General features: G+C 40.9%; 2 protein-coding genes across 4 annotated transcripts in view; both read right to left on the bottom strand.

The window, feature by feature from the left end:
- LOC121568768 (myopalladin) overlaps positions 1 to 9,212 on the bottom strand; it is a 47,670-nt gene extending 38,458 nt beyond the window's left edge. For all 3 annotated transcript variants that reach the window (XM_045221194.1, XM_045221197.1, XM_045221195.1), the window contains exons 1-2: positions 8,992 to 9,212; positions 6,205 to 7,482 (exon numbers count right to left, since the gene is read on the bottom strand). In XM_045221194.1, the coding sequence (XP_045077129.1) occupies positions 6,205 to 7,481 (1,277 nt within the window). In that variant the 5' untranslated portion in view covers position 7,482; positions 8,992 to 9,212. The remainder of the gene's footprint in view (positions 1 to 6,204; positions 7,483 to 8,991) is intronic.
- A 682-nt stretch (positions 9,213 to 9,894) lies between these two features.
- On the bottom strand, positions 9,895 to 16,644 carry LOC121568762 (CDK2-associated and cullin domain-containing protein 1). Its single transcript, XM_041879176.1, has 9 exons — positions 16,195 to 16,644; positions 15,063 to 15,189; positions 12,964 to 13,066; positions 12,686 to 12,781; positions 12,421 to 12,523; positions 12,192 to 12,281; positions 11,795 to 11,933; positions 11,555 to 11,598; positions 9,895 to 11,428 (listed from the first exon to the last, which is right to left on the bottom strand). The coding sequence occupies exons 1-8, from the start codon at positions 16,514 to 16,516 to the stop codon at positions 11,556 to 11,558; spliced, it is 1,023 nt and encodes a 340-aa protein (XP_041735110.1). The 5' UTR covers positions 16,517 to 16,644; the 3' UTR covers positions 9,895 to 11,428; position 11,555.
- Between the last annotated feature and the right edge of the window lie 478 nt (positions 16,645 to 17,122).

Here is a 17,122-nt window from a genome sequence, read left to right as displayed (position 1 = left end):
AACGGTGTTATTCCAGTCTGTGAGTGTGGGTGTACATATGTGCGTTACTACAAAAACGATGTACATCCCCATGTTTATCTTCTCCTGTGTGTGATTAAAGTTCCTGTGTGTGATTAAAGTTCCTGTGTGTGTGTTAACTCTTGGGTTGCTTTATTATCCTCTAACAAGGGGCAGTGTCAGTGAGTCACAAACCAGTAAAATACGTAGAGCCGAGTCGCTCTCTTTCACTCAATATTGGACAAAGTTTAAAATCAAACAAATCAGCATGCAATACACAGTATAAGCTGAGGATGTTCTGAACACTTTTAAAGGATTGCAAGTCTGCTACTCCATCTCTAACAAACCAGGAAGCCTATCAAAAGGATTTGCTGGATAGTTCAGCAAAGGTTCGAGTTTATTCCAAAGAGAGGTGGTCTTCTTTGGTGTGCCCCCTAGAGAAGAACAGATTCAATAGAAATCCCAATTGAGATTCTTATCAAGAAAGATGATCCAGTGTCCAAAATGGCCCTGATGCAATCACCCACTTTGCTATGCCATACTCCTGATGTGTGGCTGATATGTGGCTGATACTCGGGCGCAATGTACATATAGGAGACATCACTGGAATGTACTGCCTAAGGTCCATCTGGCAAGGCATGTCAGTTCTAATGAGTAAGGGTCTGATTTGAAAATATGAGTAGTAGAGGAGCTGGCTAATCTGCCTGGCTGCTGCACCTGTCAAGGCTATTTTCCCTCCAGACTCCAGCCCTGGAGAGGAAAGCCCCCCCAACAGAACACCCCAAAGCCTAGGGGGGCTATGACTGTGTGTCCCAATCGCACATACACACAATACTAAACATAGACTGAGAATATGCACAATACTATTCCCTGACACACCAGAGCTACTAAATCCTAGGAGGTGATACAGAGCACACTTAAAACTAGAATCCTTAATTGAAACAAGAACAAAGTGCTCACCCTGCCTCTGTTTTTGTAAAAAACTGAGGGATGGGCCTGGAGAAATGTAACCACTTTCAAATTAATAGACAGATATATGGATGCAAGGACTGACCATCCATGATATCAAAATGATAGTTTTAACCATGTTTTGAGGCTATACAGTGTTTGTTTATATTTACATTGTTTAAAAACATTGTAGTAAAACAAGCTTGTATTTTGGGTTCTGATGGGGTACGACAGTTGAACTAAGCTCATGAGGCATTTATAAGATATATTCTTCAAGAATCAATGGGTATATTTAATTAATGTATAAGTCAAAAATGGATGTCGCAAATAAGGATTCTAGCTTTAATACTGAGAGAACATAAGCATGACATCAAGAACTAACCCAACTGTGTACAGTGCCAAGCTCTAACAAAATTACATGACACACCATATGAAATACTAAGCTAAGAGGCAAACACTCCTTAATATACTGATAACGCTAAAACATCTAGTGAGCAAAACATGAACTCATACACAAGTATAATGCACTGACAATCTATAGATCCTTAATACATTCACACCATTCACACAATACAAATAATCAGACAACAGAACAGCACCAAGAACTGACATAAAACACCATACAACATTTCAAATACACACCTATCATATCAGCTGTTTTACCAAATCCTACTTTAATGTTTCTAACAACTCAGGCAATTCCATTCCACCACAAGACACTGTGCTCAGTGCCACTGCCAGTCCCGAAACGGCGGTGAGAAACATCACAGTGACAGGAGCGTGTCAGTAGGTTAGCATTGTCCAGTGGGACCTTCAGCTGGCCCTCGCTTATTCTGACCGCTCAGGTGACCTCTTTGTCTATCAATTCAAGCAGGAATCTAGTTCATTCTCAAACCCTGACAACTGTTCAAACTACTATACCACATTCCGTTACTGTTATTTCTTGGCAAATAGGCCGCAATCTGTGTTCAGATATTTAAGAACATTATTATGAGCTGATAAAAACACACTGTCATTTAGAGTGCTGCACACACTGGCACACAAACACTGCAATGATTTAATGTTCCAGACATAAAACAGAATACACACAGCACTTTGTGTCAGCTGTTTGCTAGCATCACCTGTCAAACATGCAGATCTCCCTTGATGTCTTAGAAAACAGCTAACTTTGTCTTGACTGTCCCATACAGAGCTTTGTCACAATCGATATCTATCTTATGACAAACACAGTGACAGTTTTATTTTCCAACCAATAGATGATCTATACTTAGGAATTGTGACACTTCTCTGGGTTTACTGTACCCTCTCACTAAAAGTACTGGTGTCCATGGGTGTCAGTATATAAATACCAGCTCAGTATCATGAATATCCCAAGGCATATTTGAATATTTGCACATTTAAGCCCAAACAAGCAAATATTACTGTGTACCCTGAGATCATTGACAAAATACCTGTAAAAACAGAATTTCTTACTGGCCTTCTCGTCTTTGAAACAAAAGAAAGCTATACATTTCAAGATGTGTTGAATAGCTACTCCAGAAAAAATACTGGTATTCATATTCGACAATGTCAACAACATTCCTAATATCATAATTGTCTCACTTTGCATCTTATTTCTCACTCACCCTTGATTCCTGCACTTCTTTCATATGTCCATTTAGATTATGTCTTCAACAGTAAAATAATGAAATTGTACTCAGATCCTGCTAAGTGGTGAGTAATCTCCTGTTTTCAGGCTCATAGTGCCTTCGGAAAGTATTCAGACACCTTGACTTTTTCCACATTTTGTTACATTAGTCTTGAGAGGATCTGCAGAGAAGATACAGGTGTGCCAAGCTTGTAGCGTCATACCCAAGAAGACTCGAGGCTGTAATCGCTGCCAAAGGTGCTTCAACAAAGTACTGATTAAAGGGTCTGAATACTTATGTAAATATATATATTTTTAATGATGTTTTATTTATTTTGCAAACATTTCTAAAAAACCTGTTTTTGCTTTGTCATTATGGGGTATTGTGTGTAGATTGAACAGGGAAAAAACTATTTAATCTATTTTAGAATAAGGCTGTAACGTAACTAAATGTGGAAAAAGTCAAGGGGTCTGAATACTTTCCGAATGCACTGTATGCTCCACTGCTTTGATTGGTGTAAGATAATGAAAAGGGACCCGCAAAGAAAATACGAGGAACTTATAGTTACATGTAATTTGCGGCCTACATGATCATGAGCAAAGTCATTGTAGCCTATAATTTCACTTCCCCTGTGAGAACCATGAGCAGGGGCTGACTTGGCTTTGCTGTACCGCAACCGAAGCCTGCCAGCAAGCCTACCTACCAAAGGTTGCACCGTGTCCATTACAATTTAGAAAAACACATACCAGCTATCTTTCAATATTTATCCATATTACCAGAGCATCATCTTATTCTTTCGAACTATTTCTATGGCAGATTCGCAGTCGCAGACTTTGGAGATAGCAATAGACGGCGATGTCCAAGATAGTGATTTCCATCTGTGGAGAAGTTCTCTAAATCAATGCTTAGGACAAATCTAGCTCCAGAACCAGCCATAGACCCAGCTGGCTAATCTTTTGAAAACTTTAGCCAGCAACAGAGATACTTGGTATCTGTACTTTACTATTTATATTTTTGACAACTTTTACTTTTACTTCACTACATTCCTAAAGAAAAGAATGTACTTTTTACTCCATACATTTTCCCTCACACCCAAAAGTACTTGTTACATTTTGAATACATTTTTTACATTTTAGTCATATAGCAGACGCTCTTATCCAGAGCGACTTACAGTTAGTGAGTGCATACATTTTCATACTGGCCCCCCGTGGGAAATGAACCCACAACCCTGGCGTTGCAAGCGCCATGCTCTACCAATTGAGCTACAGGGGACCCCTACTTAGCAGGACAGGAAAATTGTCCAATTCACTCACTTATCAAGAGAATATCCCTGGTCATCCCTACTGCCTCTGATCTGGCAGACGCACTAAACACAAATGCTTCATTTGTAAATTATGTCTGAGTGTTGGAGTGTGCCCCTGGCTATCTTTACATTTAAAAAAAAACAAGAAAATAGTGCCCCCTGGTTTGCTTAATATAAGGAATGTGAAATAATTTGTACTTTTACTTTTGATATTTAAGTATATTTAAAACCAAATACTTTTATACTTTTACTCAAGTATGACAATTGGGTACTTATTCCACCACTGATCATTGCTAGACAGCCATTTTCAAGTCTTGCCATAGATTTTCAAGCCAAATTAAATCAAAACTGTAACTAGGCCACTCAGGAACATTCAATATAATATTGGTAAGTAACTCCAGTGTATATTCATTTTAGGTTATTGTCCTGCTGAAGGTGGATTTGTCTCCCAGTGTCTGTTGGAAAGCAGACTGAACCAGGTTTTCCTCTCCTCTAGGACTTCGCCTGTGCTTAGCTCTGTTCCTTTTCTTTTTATCCTAAAAAACTCCCTAGTCCTTGCCGATGACAAGCATACCCATAACAGCCACCACCATGCTTGAAAATAGAAGAGTGGTACTCAGTGATGCGTTGTGTTGGATTTGCTCCAAACATAATGCTTTGTATTAATTTCTTTGCCACATTTTTTGCAGTATTACTTTAGTGCCTTATTTCAAACAGGATGCATGTTTTGGAATATTTGTATTCTGTACAGGCTTCCTTCTTTTCCCTCTGTCATTTAGGTTAGTATTGTGGAGTAACTACAATGTTGTTGATCCATCCTCAGGTTTCTCCTATCACAGCCATTTAACTCTGTAACTGGTTTAAAATCAACATTGGCCTCATGGTAAAATCCCTGAGCGGTTTCCTTCCTCTCCGTCAACTGAGTTAGGAAGGACATCTGTATCTTTGTAGTGACTGGGTGTATACTTCAACATGCTCTAAGGCATATATTCAATGTTTACCCATCTACCAATATGTGCCCTACTTTGTGAGGCATTGGAAAACCTCCCTGTTCTTTGTCATTGAATCTGTGCTTGAAATTCACTGCTTGACTGAGGGACCTTACAGATAATTGTATGTGTGGAGTACAGAGATGGGGTAGTCATTCAAAAATCAGAGTTAGTCCATGCAACTTATTATCTGACTTGTTAAGCACATTTTTACTCCTGAAGTTATTTAGGCGTGCCATAACAAAGGCGTTGAATACTTAGTGACTCAAGACATTTCTGCTTTTCGTTTTTGATTAATTAGTAAACATTTCTAAAACCATAATTCCACTTTGACATTATGGGGTATTGTGTGTGTAGATCAACAAAATCGACACCTAAGTACCGTGATAATAGCATATTGTGAGGTCCCTGGCAATTCCCAGCCCTACTAGCTAGCTACACTCACAGCTGACAGTGCCCTATTTTTTTATGTTTATCAACTCCACGTGGAAATTCCCACACCCAGCTCATGAATATTTATAAGTAGCCTTCGTCATTCTTTGGAAGTGAAACCTAAACATGCGTTTCCTCTCTAGGACAGGAAATTACGTCAAAATAGTGGCGGCAGCTTCCTCTGTGGGGGTCCTTTAAAGGCCCAATGCATCCATTTTTATATCGATATCAAATAATTTCTGGGTAGCAATTAAGTACCTTACTGTAATAGTTTTCCATTAAAATGGGCAAAAGTTGCTTTTTAGCTAAAAACTATTTCTCAAGCAATCATTTTGCTAGGACTTTCTGGGAGTGGTCTGTGTGGGGAGGGGAAAACTGAAAACTAGCTGTTATTGGCAGAGAGGTTTGGAACTCTCTTTGTTATTGGTCAATTAACCAATTTGCTGCATAGCGATGTCACCATGGAAAGCCGAAACCCTCGCCTATGCAAACCTGCTGATTAGAAGGTCCTGTGTAGATTGTATTTTCAACAAGCAACTATCAGGAATTAACACTGATCAAATGTTGTCACACTTTTACAGTGTTAGTTTCATCAGCTGTTGTACAATATGATACAAAACTTTGACATTTGACTGCACTAGGCCTTTAAGCTGACTTTAGCCACTATAACTCACATAGTTTTTCAGATAGCATTGGCTAAAGTTAGCTAAAATTAGCAGTGGCTATTTAAACAAATTTGAACTGCGGATGACAGTTTCTCCTTGCCCCATACATTTATTTCAGATTAAGTGTAAAAATAGAGGTAAGTGTAAAAAAAAAAAAAGATATCCTTTAAATTAAGAAGAAATGCAACTTTGGCTACAAAAACACTAACATTCAGTGAGGTTGACCGTTTGGGTAGCCTTACCGGACTTCGGGCATGGGGAATCCTCGAACAATGCAGTCCAGCTGAACCTTGCTGCCCTCCAGCACCTCCCTGCTTTTCAGTTTCTGGATGAAGTGAGGGGGCTCAGAGGTGGGGTCGGCTGTGTACACACTGGGGGTGATCTCCACCAGGGCAGGGCTTTCAGCCTCATCCACCCCATCCGCCTCCAGCACCCCCGAGTCATCATACTGCTCCTCAGTAGTCCTGCAGTCCTGCATGGGGAAGTAAGCGTTCCCAAACCCTGGTTCTATGCCCAAACCCTGGACTTCTGGCGGCTGAATGGTGAAGGAATTAGCAGGCCTCTCCATCGCCATTTCGAAGTCTTGGAGAAGAATGGTCCGTTCCCTGTCGTCTGCATTCAGGGAAGAAACGCTCCCATCCACTTGGCCCTTGTTGGCTCTGCTCCTATGAGCTTTGCATGATCGGGGCCGTATCCTTTTAGAGCTGTTAGCCTTGAACAGAGAGGAGAGCTCCTCGATGAAGTCTGCTGCCTTGTTGAGGAACTCCTTCTTGGACTGGGTCTCCAGTCCGTACGCTGGCGTGTTCATCCCCCTTGCCACTGGCCTCTTAAAGTCCTCCCTGGCCACCCCGTTGTTCTTCATTGTAATGTCCTGGATGATGGATGGTGGGAACGTCTGTCTGTCAGCCGTCATTCCATTGTCCTGGATGGACGGTGGGTACAACTGTCTGTCTGTCCTCATGGCGTTGTCCTGGATGGATGGTTGGGACAGTTGATATATCTGTCTGTCGGTCCTCATCGCGTTGTCCTGAATGGACGGTTGGGATGGCTGATATATCTGTTTGTCTATCCTTATCACATTGTCCTGTATGGACAGAGGTGGGAATGACTGTCTCTCTGGGAAGAATGTTGGGTGTGTTGGTAGGGGTTCTTTTAGTTCCAGGTCAGGCTGGGTGTCGGGAGTGTTGGATGCAGCGGAGGTGGCAGAAGGGGCCTTGACCTCTGTCCTCTCCTCGCGGGCCTCGTGTCCGATAGCCTGACAGGCCAGGTTGACACTCTTATCCAGTTCTTCCTGGCTCAGGAAGGCTGAGAGGTCTGGGAACCGAGGTTGGGGTTGGGGCTCGTCCTGCCCCGCAGAGTTCTCCGCCTTGCCTTTGAGGGGTGCGTAGACCAGGCGGCGCAAGGAGGAGTCGGAACGGCTCATCTCACTGTGTCTCTGGTGCGCTCGCGCTTCGGCCAAGTAGTTCTCTCTCAAGAGCTGAGACAATGATGTAGGCTGGTTCACATTGTTCTCTTGCATGCTGTGGGGAAATAAGAGGGTTTAAAACTTTAACTGATTGTGACGGTTTCATTTTAAGTGTGTCAGTGCATAAGTGTATTCCCCCTGTGAAAATTAATCATTACACTTCCATTTAAATTAGTTCAGACATTACTAATTTAGAAACTTATAATAAATCAATGCTTCTACATTCATTGAATATTTGACAAAAATAATGCAATATTGGTAAGATCACAGAATACTTTGCAAGTAATTCAATAACAATCTGTGTTCCACTTGTGGGTCATAATCAATTCCTATTTTAGGATGAGCTGCATTACTACCTTGCTTTTCCCAATATTCTGTCTTTCAATTGCAATGAAAATGCACAGTATACCATGCGCAGATACCACCCCCACAAAAACTGTTGACATTCAGTGTGTCTTTCTTTGGAATCGGTTTGCTGGGCTCAATATTCGTGGGGTCATAATTCTTCCACAAAAACAGCAAGCAGCCACATGGCTTGGAATTAGGGCACAGCTACAAACCTGACTAATTAGTGCAATTGCTCAATATGACTAATTGTTTCAATGACATACAAAATATCTTGTTTCCATATTCATTACCCCCCCCACCCCCACACCCCCCCACACCAAAAAAAAGAAAGAAAAAACACTAGAATCTTGAGCATCATTTCCATTGAATAATGTCAACCCACTTCGAAATCACAATGCATTCAATACGACTTAAAATAGCATTCTATTTTCATTTCAAAACACCTTAAACCTCGTGGCCCCAGACAGAAATTAGTTTCATTGGATCTCGCCCAACTTGGACAAGAGTAGCTGCTTTCAGTGTATTTATGGCACATTTGTTCATAATGTCCAGCCTTTAAACAGCTTTTTGACACTAGCCATGAGTAGTTCGCTCTGGATAAGAGCGTCTGCTAAATGACTAAAATGTAAATGTAGTTATTGAATCCAGAAACAGGATATAGTACACAGATGCTACTGACACTCAAATCTGTGCAATTAAGAGAGGCAGCAATGCCCTTCCAACAGACCTGCAGCTGCTGTGTACATTAATCATTTGCAAACAGCCTCCAAGCCCCCCAAGTCATATCTAATTATAGTAAGGTCTCAGTTTACATGAAAAAAAATAAACAGTCCTCCTGGTCTTCAGTGCAACAAGGATTTGATCGCCTACCAAAACTCAAACAAATTATTTTGTGCGAGATTATGAGGGTGATACAGAACACTTAGAAAAACACTACGTCACCCCCCTCAGACTGGAAATACAGACCCTGGCTTAAGTCAGCAGCACTACCCACCCAGGTTAATGGTAGAATGAATAAAACACATAAGTCACTTCAAATTCAATAATATAAGCCCATGCTTGCCCAATTTACATTTACATTTTAGCCATTTAGTGGGTTTATGTCAAACTTACTGAGTTTACTGTACACACCAATTCATCAGTGGTTGGTGTATGAACCCAAGTGACGGTCAATAGGACACAATGAACAACAGGTAATAGGTGTTGGGTGTTTTACCTTCAAATAAACCCCAGTGGGCCCGGCTGGAGCTGGTGGTAATCCTCGGAGCGTACCTGTGCTCAAAGAGAGGGGATTCCAGTCTTCCGGGGTTGGCCACCTGGGAAAATGTGGACACAGGAGGCAGCTGCCCCAGCTGGCTTCCCAATTTCTCGCACAGAGTTAACCTTGGAGTTTACTGGAAAATATGGAGGCGAGTAGCTAGGGAAACCTGTCACCAGTAAAAGTAGTAACATTTGTCAGCGCACTAGTCTCAGGTTATTTTGGGGCGGCCAGGACCATGTGCCTGAGTGGCATCCCAGCTCATTGGCCAGTGGGGGCGTTCTGGAAAGGGATTCCTCCTCCGGAAGAGCAGCACCTACAGTAGTCTGTCAAAGCACGACCACTCCCCTTGTTGAGACTGACACACTATGGTTAACGCAGCAGATTACTGGTGTTAATTAACAGCACTGCAAGTGCTCTCTGTGAACTAGTTGAAGGGGAATTATCATAGAGCCCTGCCACTATTTGATCTCATAAATATCTTGACTATCTAATGATTATATACACATACTGCATCATTCAACTCAGACATGTATGCAAAAAAAAATCTGCATAAATAAACAAAACAAAGATCAAGCATTGTTCAAGGGAGATCACTGAAATAAAGGCATGTTGCTGGACCTCTTCTCTGATACTTTAACACAGTAATTATTACTTAATGAATGCAATAAAATCCTGCCCCTGAGTGTCTTGTGTTGGGGTGTTGATTTCCTCCTTTCCCCTGCATTATTTAAGCCTGTCAGTGAAAAGCCTTTATTCACAGTACTAATTAACTTTTGAAGAGAAACTCAATCATTACTCAGCCCACAAGATCCTACCGCTGCCACCAACCCCCAGTGATTCCACAGGTGATAATATACATCCTTTTCAAGATTTGTTTATTGAAAGTAAAACTGTACATAAGACAATGAGTGTGCCATCTCCAACATCCTCACAGAAAAAAACAAGCCCGAGCATCACATTACACTTAAAACAGTGCAAAGAGCTGTATCAAATACTTTCATTTAACATAAACCACATGTAACAAAGGTAACTCTATGACAGTAACTACCGTACATTGATCATAACCACACTGTGTCTGGATCTGTTTACATCATCAGGGAAACTGGAGAGAACACAGGGATAATTTGACCTCCACCTACATCATTATTGTAACCAAATTCACAACAGTTTCAATAATTGATCCTAATCAATTGGCTCAGTAACTTGGTACAATGGGTAGGCTAATGCAGATACAGCAGCAACATGGGGAGACTGACACCATCATTTCTGGAGTCACAATGCAATGTTTTATAACAGGGAATAAAAACATTGTGAATCATCTTTGGCATGCTTGGTAAATACGATCTGGTTCAAAAACAACGCAATAAAGGATAAATGTTGTAGAAAATAGTCCTTTAAACAATTACCTACATAACCTATTCAGTTATAACCTAAACTTTACTCCTATTTTGTATACTAATGCTCATACATTTGAAATAGACTAAATGTAACAGAACAAGCTTTGTTGCTGTTTCGTACCCATTGAGAAAGAAATTCTGTTATACAGGACATATTTTATTCTGTAAGTTCCAGATAAACCATTGTTTAAAGTTGCCTAAACATCAAAATACCTAATAAGGTATGTGCTACTGTCGAACTTTCTGAAATTCAGGAGGAAATGTTCCCACTTCCCAGACCCTAGTCTTTTGTGACAGACGTTAACAGATCTGACTGATACAAAGAGACACAATTGGTTCCTATCCAAACAACTGTCAATATTAGTTACACAGACCAGACAGACAAAAATCAAGTGTTCTACACAACAACAGATGAGGAATAGCAGCAGACTGTCATAGTTACTGAATCAGATCAATCAGACCAATAACAGATCAGGGTGGCCCTGGTTAGAGATCACAATCATGTTCATTAGGCACAAAGCGGAAGAAAACTGACAAATGTTCCTTTTGTTTTCCATTGTTATTGTTTATGTTTTCCGCGGCATACCCTAATGAACACGACCCATGATTGACACAGTATACAGTATGTGGTCAAACTTGGAATCATGCCCAATCCACCTGGTTAATGGCATCTAATAGGCAACTTGAATATCCCAACAAAGCAGAGCAGAAGGCACACTTTAATGAAGAAAATAAAAAAAACTAGACATTAAACCACATAATACCTTAACAATAAAGATGGATTCATCACCAAAAGCTGACAGAATCATTCTGCACCCTTATGAATTCACTGTGCTTTTCAGAAGAGGCAAAGAAAGGAGTGTCCACTATGACTCTTGCGGGTCAAAAATGAGCCCATGCTTATGCTCACCCACTGCACTCAGCATCAGAGAATCTTAATCGTTCACGGTGTTTTGTGAATTTGGGTTGAGCCAGGTCGCTGACTGTCTGAGCACCTGCAAAAAACAACAATCAGTAATTCATATTTTTGTACATATTTTTCAATATGCCGATTATAAGTCATCATGCAAATGAGTGACATTTTGCTAGTCAATAGCAAGCAATGTATGCATCATCCTTACTCTATGCAGACTCCTCGCTGGCTCTCTTACGAGACTGGTCACCTCTGCAAAATAAAAGGAAGCTTAGTCAAAAACCAGGGTTGTGCTCTTTAGGCACAAAACACAAGAAAACAGTCCAAAATGGGGATGTACTATCTGAACTTGTCTAATAAGAAACGCACATTAACGTTTTCCTAAAGAACACTACCCTGGTGGAAGTATTATTTATTTATTTGCTAAACTCTGCCTTGTAACACTCACCTGGGAAAGCCATTCAGAGAGAGCTCCATTTGTAGTTTCTGGTCACGAGCAGCATAGTCAGAGAGCTGGGATTCCACTGTTGGGGGGTTGATTTGAGGAATGAATCCAGAGAAGAGAGCTGGGGCTAAATGTGCCCAATCTGAAACAGGTAGCCAATAGTCATTATAATAGAGGTCATAACACATACAGGGCAGGTGTTTTATAGTGCATGTTTACCTCTCCAACTTCAAGTGGGAGACACAAATAGTGCTCATCAGAGTTATCCATATTTCTCACACTTTTGATTGGTGCTACACTCGTGTTTGACAGTTAAACATCATTTTAATAGTGGATGTAACTATTTAGGCAGCAGCATGTGTTGTGGCATTTTAAAAAAGACAGAAAGGAAAGGGCTCACCTGGCCGAAGAGTATAGAGGCCTTTCACCACACTGGCCATTGTTGAAGGTCTGACTTGAAAAGGCATGGAATGGGCTTCGAGGAGAAGAGCTAAAGGAAAAACAGAGAAAAAAAATAAACAATAATAATTAAGCATCAACAACACAATTTTACAAGATGAGTAATAAGCTAAATAGTTTGGGTTTGGACTGCAAGGCGGGGTGTCAGTTGACCAGTCCACTGTACTCACGTATCAACGTGTTCACATGTTTTTCTGCAACATGATCAGTAAAAAGCTTCATGAGATCTTCTCGCAGGTGTCGGTTTAACTTCGTTTCAATGTAGAACTTATTCTTAGAAATGAAGAAGAAAAACATGCTTGTATGAAAGGAGTATATGATTAAGGTCTGCCCTAAACATTGATGGAGTAGGCTTTATCTATATCCTGGAAACAGGCCCAAAGAGATTTAATGGAAAGCATATTCCAAGGATGAGCACTTCATCAGGATACATACCATGTAGATGAATACAGGAACTATGCATTGAAGAGCATCTGTGTACTGAGTCAGAGCAATGTTGAAATTCTCAATGAAATTCCCTGGTGGACTGATCTGATAAAAGAGAAGAAATTATCAGTGTTAATTTACTTATCAGGTATTTATGCAAAAAAAATGCAGTGAAATGGGGGATACTATCTGCACAATAAGAAACACTTGTTTTTGTTATCCATTGCAAATATTTTTGTACAGTATGTACCCTATGAACACGACCCAGGTTCTCTGTTTTCACTTACCTGTAAATCAGATGAGACTTGTTGAAGATGGGTAGTAATCTTCAGCATCAAGTCTTTGTACAGTAGCTCAGAGTGCTGTTGACAAACACACTTGTACACGTAACTGAAAAAGGGAAAGGAAATGACCGTTAAAATGTTAACAAATGTGACCAACCGGCTCAATTCGGTCTTATGTAGCAAAATTTGAAATTTTGTTTTTTACATTGGATAAAAGTAGACTCAGAGCTAGAACATTTTATATAATACACTATAATTGAGGAACAATGGGAAAGTAATTCTGCTTTGAAAGTTGATAAACTTGTAACCTCACTTTTGAGAAAATGGCCCTTGAATGTTTTGGTACACCTACTGGAGAGCTCTTCTTTGTCTACACCCATTCAGCATCGTTCACACCCTCTAAAGCCTTAGCCCCACCCATCTCTTTGATTCACATGTGAGGCCATGTACTAAACAACCAAAGATTCCAAGACTAAAGGCTGGTTTATACTACGGGTGTGTTCGTCAATTTAATCTGGAGTGCCAGAGTGTGCTCAGAGTGCGCTCTGGGCGTTCGTAAACTCAGAGCGTTGTCATATTGTCAGTTCGTAAATTCTGAGCGTTCCGCTCTTGGAGCGTTCAGAGCACACACTGGACGCTCTGGCCGAGGAGTAGGGTTGATCCAAGCGTTCTGACCTAATAACAGCACCCAAGCTAACTGGCTAACGTTGGCTAGCTTGCTAGCTACTTCCAGACACAAATGAGAGAACAGCTCACTCTGACCATTTTGATCGCCCTAGCAGAGCTGGTTAGGCTATTTTTATGTTATCCAGAGCGTTGGGTGACTGCAACTGTGCTGCTGGCAACAATTTAATTACGCTTTTTTGCCAATGTTTACTGACACCGGCCATATTAAAATGGGTGTTGAGCATTCGTAAATTTGTCAGTTATTCTGCGCTCTCGCACACTCAGACGAGATAGCCAGAGCGAATTTACCAGCTACGTCTATCGACAGTTGTCGCAGTGACATCATGAACATTCTATTGAAATGGTTACTTGCATAGTGGAGTCTTTTGTTTAGAGATTTAGCTAGCTAGCTAAACAATGACCATAATCCCAACTCATAACATTACTATCCTGCATGAATCTGCAGGCAGCTAACCAACCAGGTTCAATGTTAGCTAGCTAATATTAGGCTGTAACTAGCAATGCAAATGGCTCTGAGATACAAATAATATAACTACACAGATCATACACATAATGTTAGCTAGCGAGCCAGCCAGCTAACGTTAGCTAGCTAGCTAACAGTACACTTTAACTTGAAATGAAAACGACTTTGACAAAATTAGAAACGTGTAATATCTGAAAATGTAGCTAGCTAGACTATTTTACCCATATACATGGACGGACGCTTCTCCCTCTCTGTCACAGATGCCATGGTTGCCCTTAGTTTGAAGATGTAATCCGGAGACAGGTGTTTTATACAACAGCCTTCTGTGTGTTCTCTTTTCGACTCTGTCTGCATATTTGCAATCAAACGCCAGAATTTTCTCCATCTCCTTAGCTATCATACTCTAATTCCACTGATTTCAAAACTCGGTCCTCCAGAATGTGGAGAGCCACACTTATGCAGTTCTACTATGCAATATATTTTCTTTAAAGCCGTGTTAGACAGGATTATCTACACATACCGACCAGCTCAAATAGGCAGAAGTGTGCTACATGGCAGACCAATCCAAACTAATCTCTCGGCATGTCCAGCCCACTCATTATCTCAGCCAATCATGACTAGTGGCTAAACCAACTAGGCTCGTAATTTAACCATTTTATTCGTATTTACAGATGGCATACATGTTTGTTATTAAGGCACATGAAAGTTCACATGTTCCAGAAGGCATTTGTGCGAAAAAATGCATTTTGATTTTAAAACATAAATAGTTTACGTTCAAATGGCTCTTCTGTGAAGTAGTGACGCGCGACATACGCCTAGTTTCCTGAAACAAGTCACAAATGGCAATATCTCCCCTCAAAGGTCTCACACATGAGTAGTACAGCAGTTCCATGTCTTAATTTCTTTCAAAGCTACATAAGATATCAATACAGTCACACAGTTTGTGTCTCACCTGTATATCTGCTCATATGAAATGGAGATGTGGTCCATGGGGTTTTGTATCAGCAGGTGGTCAATGGCTTTCTCCAGATTCGGCCAGTATGTGGTTCTATAGTCCTCTTCGGTCATTGCATTCATTACTGAAACACAAAATTATAAAGATTAGGTTATTTTCATTACAACTTGAGCCGTCTCTCTGTCCTGACATGACAATAAAATGAATTCCAAACAAGGACTACAGCATACAAGGGACATTAGCTGAGGAATGTTCAACTCCGTTCTCTTATATCGAGGCGGAGTTGAGTTTTAATAAGTGGTCACGAGACTTGCTAGCAACATTTAGTCAACTTCAGCCAATTCTTCTAAAAATGTCAATTCTGAAAACGCTTACCTGTACATATGTTTGCCCTGTACAACTGTGGTCCTTCTGCTTGGTGCTGAAATTCATACTTTTAAAGAAAAACTTTGAATACAACCACCGACCTTTTCCTCATTTGTGTTGCTCAACTCAGCGCATGTGACAATTTAGCTGAGGAACCCTTAACTCCGTTGTCTTATATCGAGGCGGAGTTGAGTTTTGATTACTGGACACGGATTTGCTAGCAACAACATTGAGTCATCAACATCAGTCAATTATTGTAAAAAATGTCAATTCTGAATACACTTCACTGTACCCATCTTTGTCCTGTACAATTGCGGTCCTTCTGCTTGGTGGTGAAATTCATACTTCTAATAAATACTTTTATCGAATACCTGGGTCAATGGAAACCTGCCTATTGAGTCACCATCAGTCAATACTTGTAAAATATCAATTCTGATAACGCTTAGCTGTACCTATGTTTGTCCTGTACAACTGTGGTCCTTCCGCGGAGTGCAGAAATTCATAGTTTTAATAAAAACTTTTGTGGAATACAACCACCAACCTTTTCCTCGTTGCTCGTACTACATAAACTGAGATTCAATTGGGTCATGCTATCCCATCCCAAGGATATTCCTTAGCTAAACGGTCATATAGTAGCCAACTTACTCCACTGACGTTTAGGCCAAAGGCAATGCAATGGCATATTTGCATGGCAAACTACATCCTCATCCCATATCAGTAAATCAAAAACATGATAAACATAAACACGATGCTTTCAACTTACGAAACTTTGAGGCTGAGTTCAGGGTCAGTTTCCCTGCGATGGAAGCCGACGATGAACTGTCAGTCTCGCTGGTGTCACTGCTCACGCTGCTCGAGTCTGAATCCATGAACTTTGAACCACTGCTGGAACTGGAACAAACCTTTGCGTGGTTCCCCTGGGGCCCTACATCTCGCGTGCCCAGAACCGGCAAAATGGGTAGGGGCTGGGGTTCATTTGACAGCTCGGTCCTGAGATAGTGGACTTGTCCACTGGCACGGTTTTCACAATAGTTATGGTTGTGGTCGTCATTTAGACCAGAACTTTCTTCTTCCATGTCCTCCATGCTTTAGCCTTTCAAGTTGTCTAAGGAAAATCTTCATGAATTTGATGTTCGGTAGAATAATTTTGTTTTTAGAGCACCATCGCTTTGCACCTTGTACACGCTATTTGCTGTATGGGAAGTAAATTAAATGTTTTACGACACTTTGCAGCATTTGCTTTCAGGCAGAGCTGAACTGGGGTGGACCGATCGTCACTGGTTACCACAGCCACAAAGTCAGAAGGCCCGCCTACTCAACCAATCAGATGAGGGAGTGTGGTGACGCTCGGTTTTTGGTTCGTGGGAAACGACCAATGACGTGTATAAACCCACATCGTTGGAAACGACCAATCAGTTGAGGGAGTGTGATGACGTGTATGCCGACCGGCTTGCAAGGGCCAGTCACAGAGTTTATAAACTGTACTGTCTTTGGGGGCCAGACGAGAAACATGCATTTCTTATATTTATTTATCTGTCAATGATTTGGTTATTTATTAGATATGGTAAAACCAACCGTTATAAATGCAAAGTGTTAATCAGATGTCTTATTCACACTCAGCTTACAAGCTTATCATGATGTTTGCCCTTACTCAAAGTTACCCAAAATAGGTTTACTCCAATATCTGTAAA

This window comes from Coregonus clupeaformis, chromosome 1, assembly GCF_020615455.1.
Source record: "Coregonus clupeaformis isolate EN_2021a chromosome 1, ASM2061545v1, whole genome shotgun sequence".
Lineage (NCBI taxonomy): Eukaryota > Metazoa > Chordata > Actinopteri > Salmoniformes > Salmonidae > Coregonus > Coregonus clupeaformis.
This window is presented reverse-complemented; position numbering and strand designations above follow the sequence as displayed.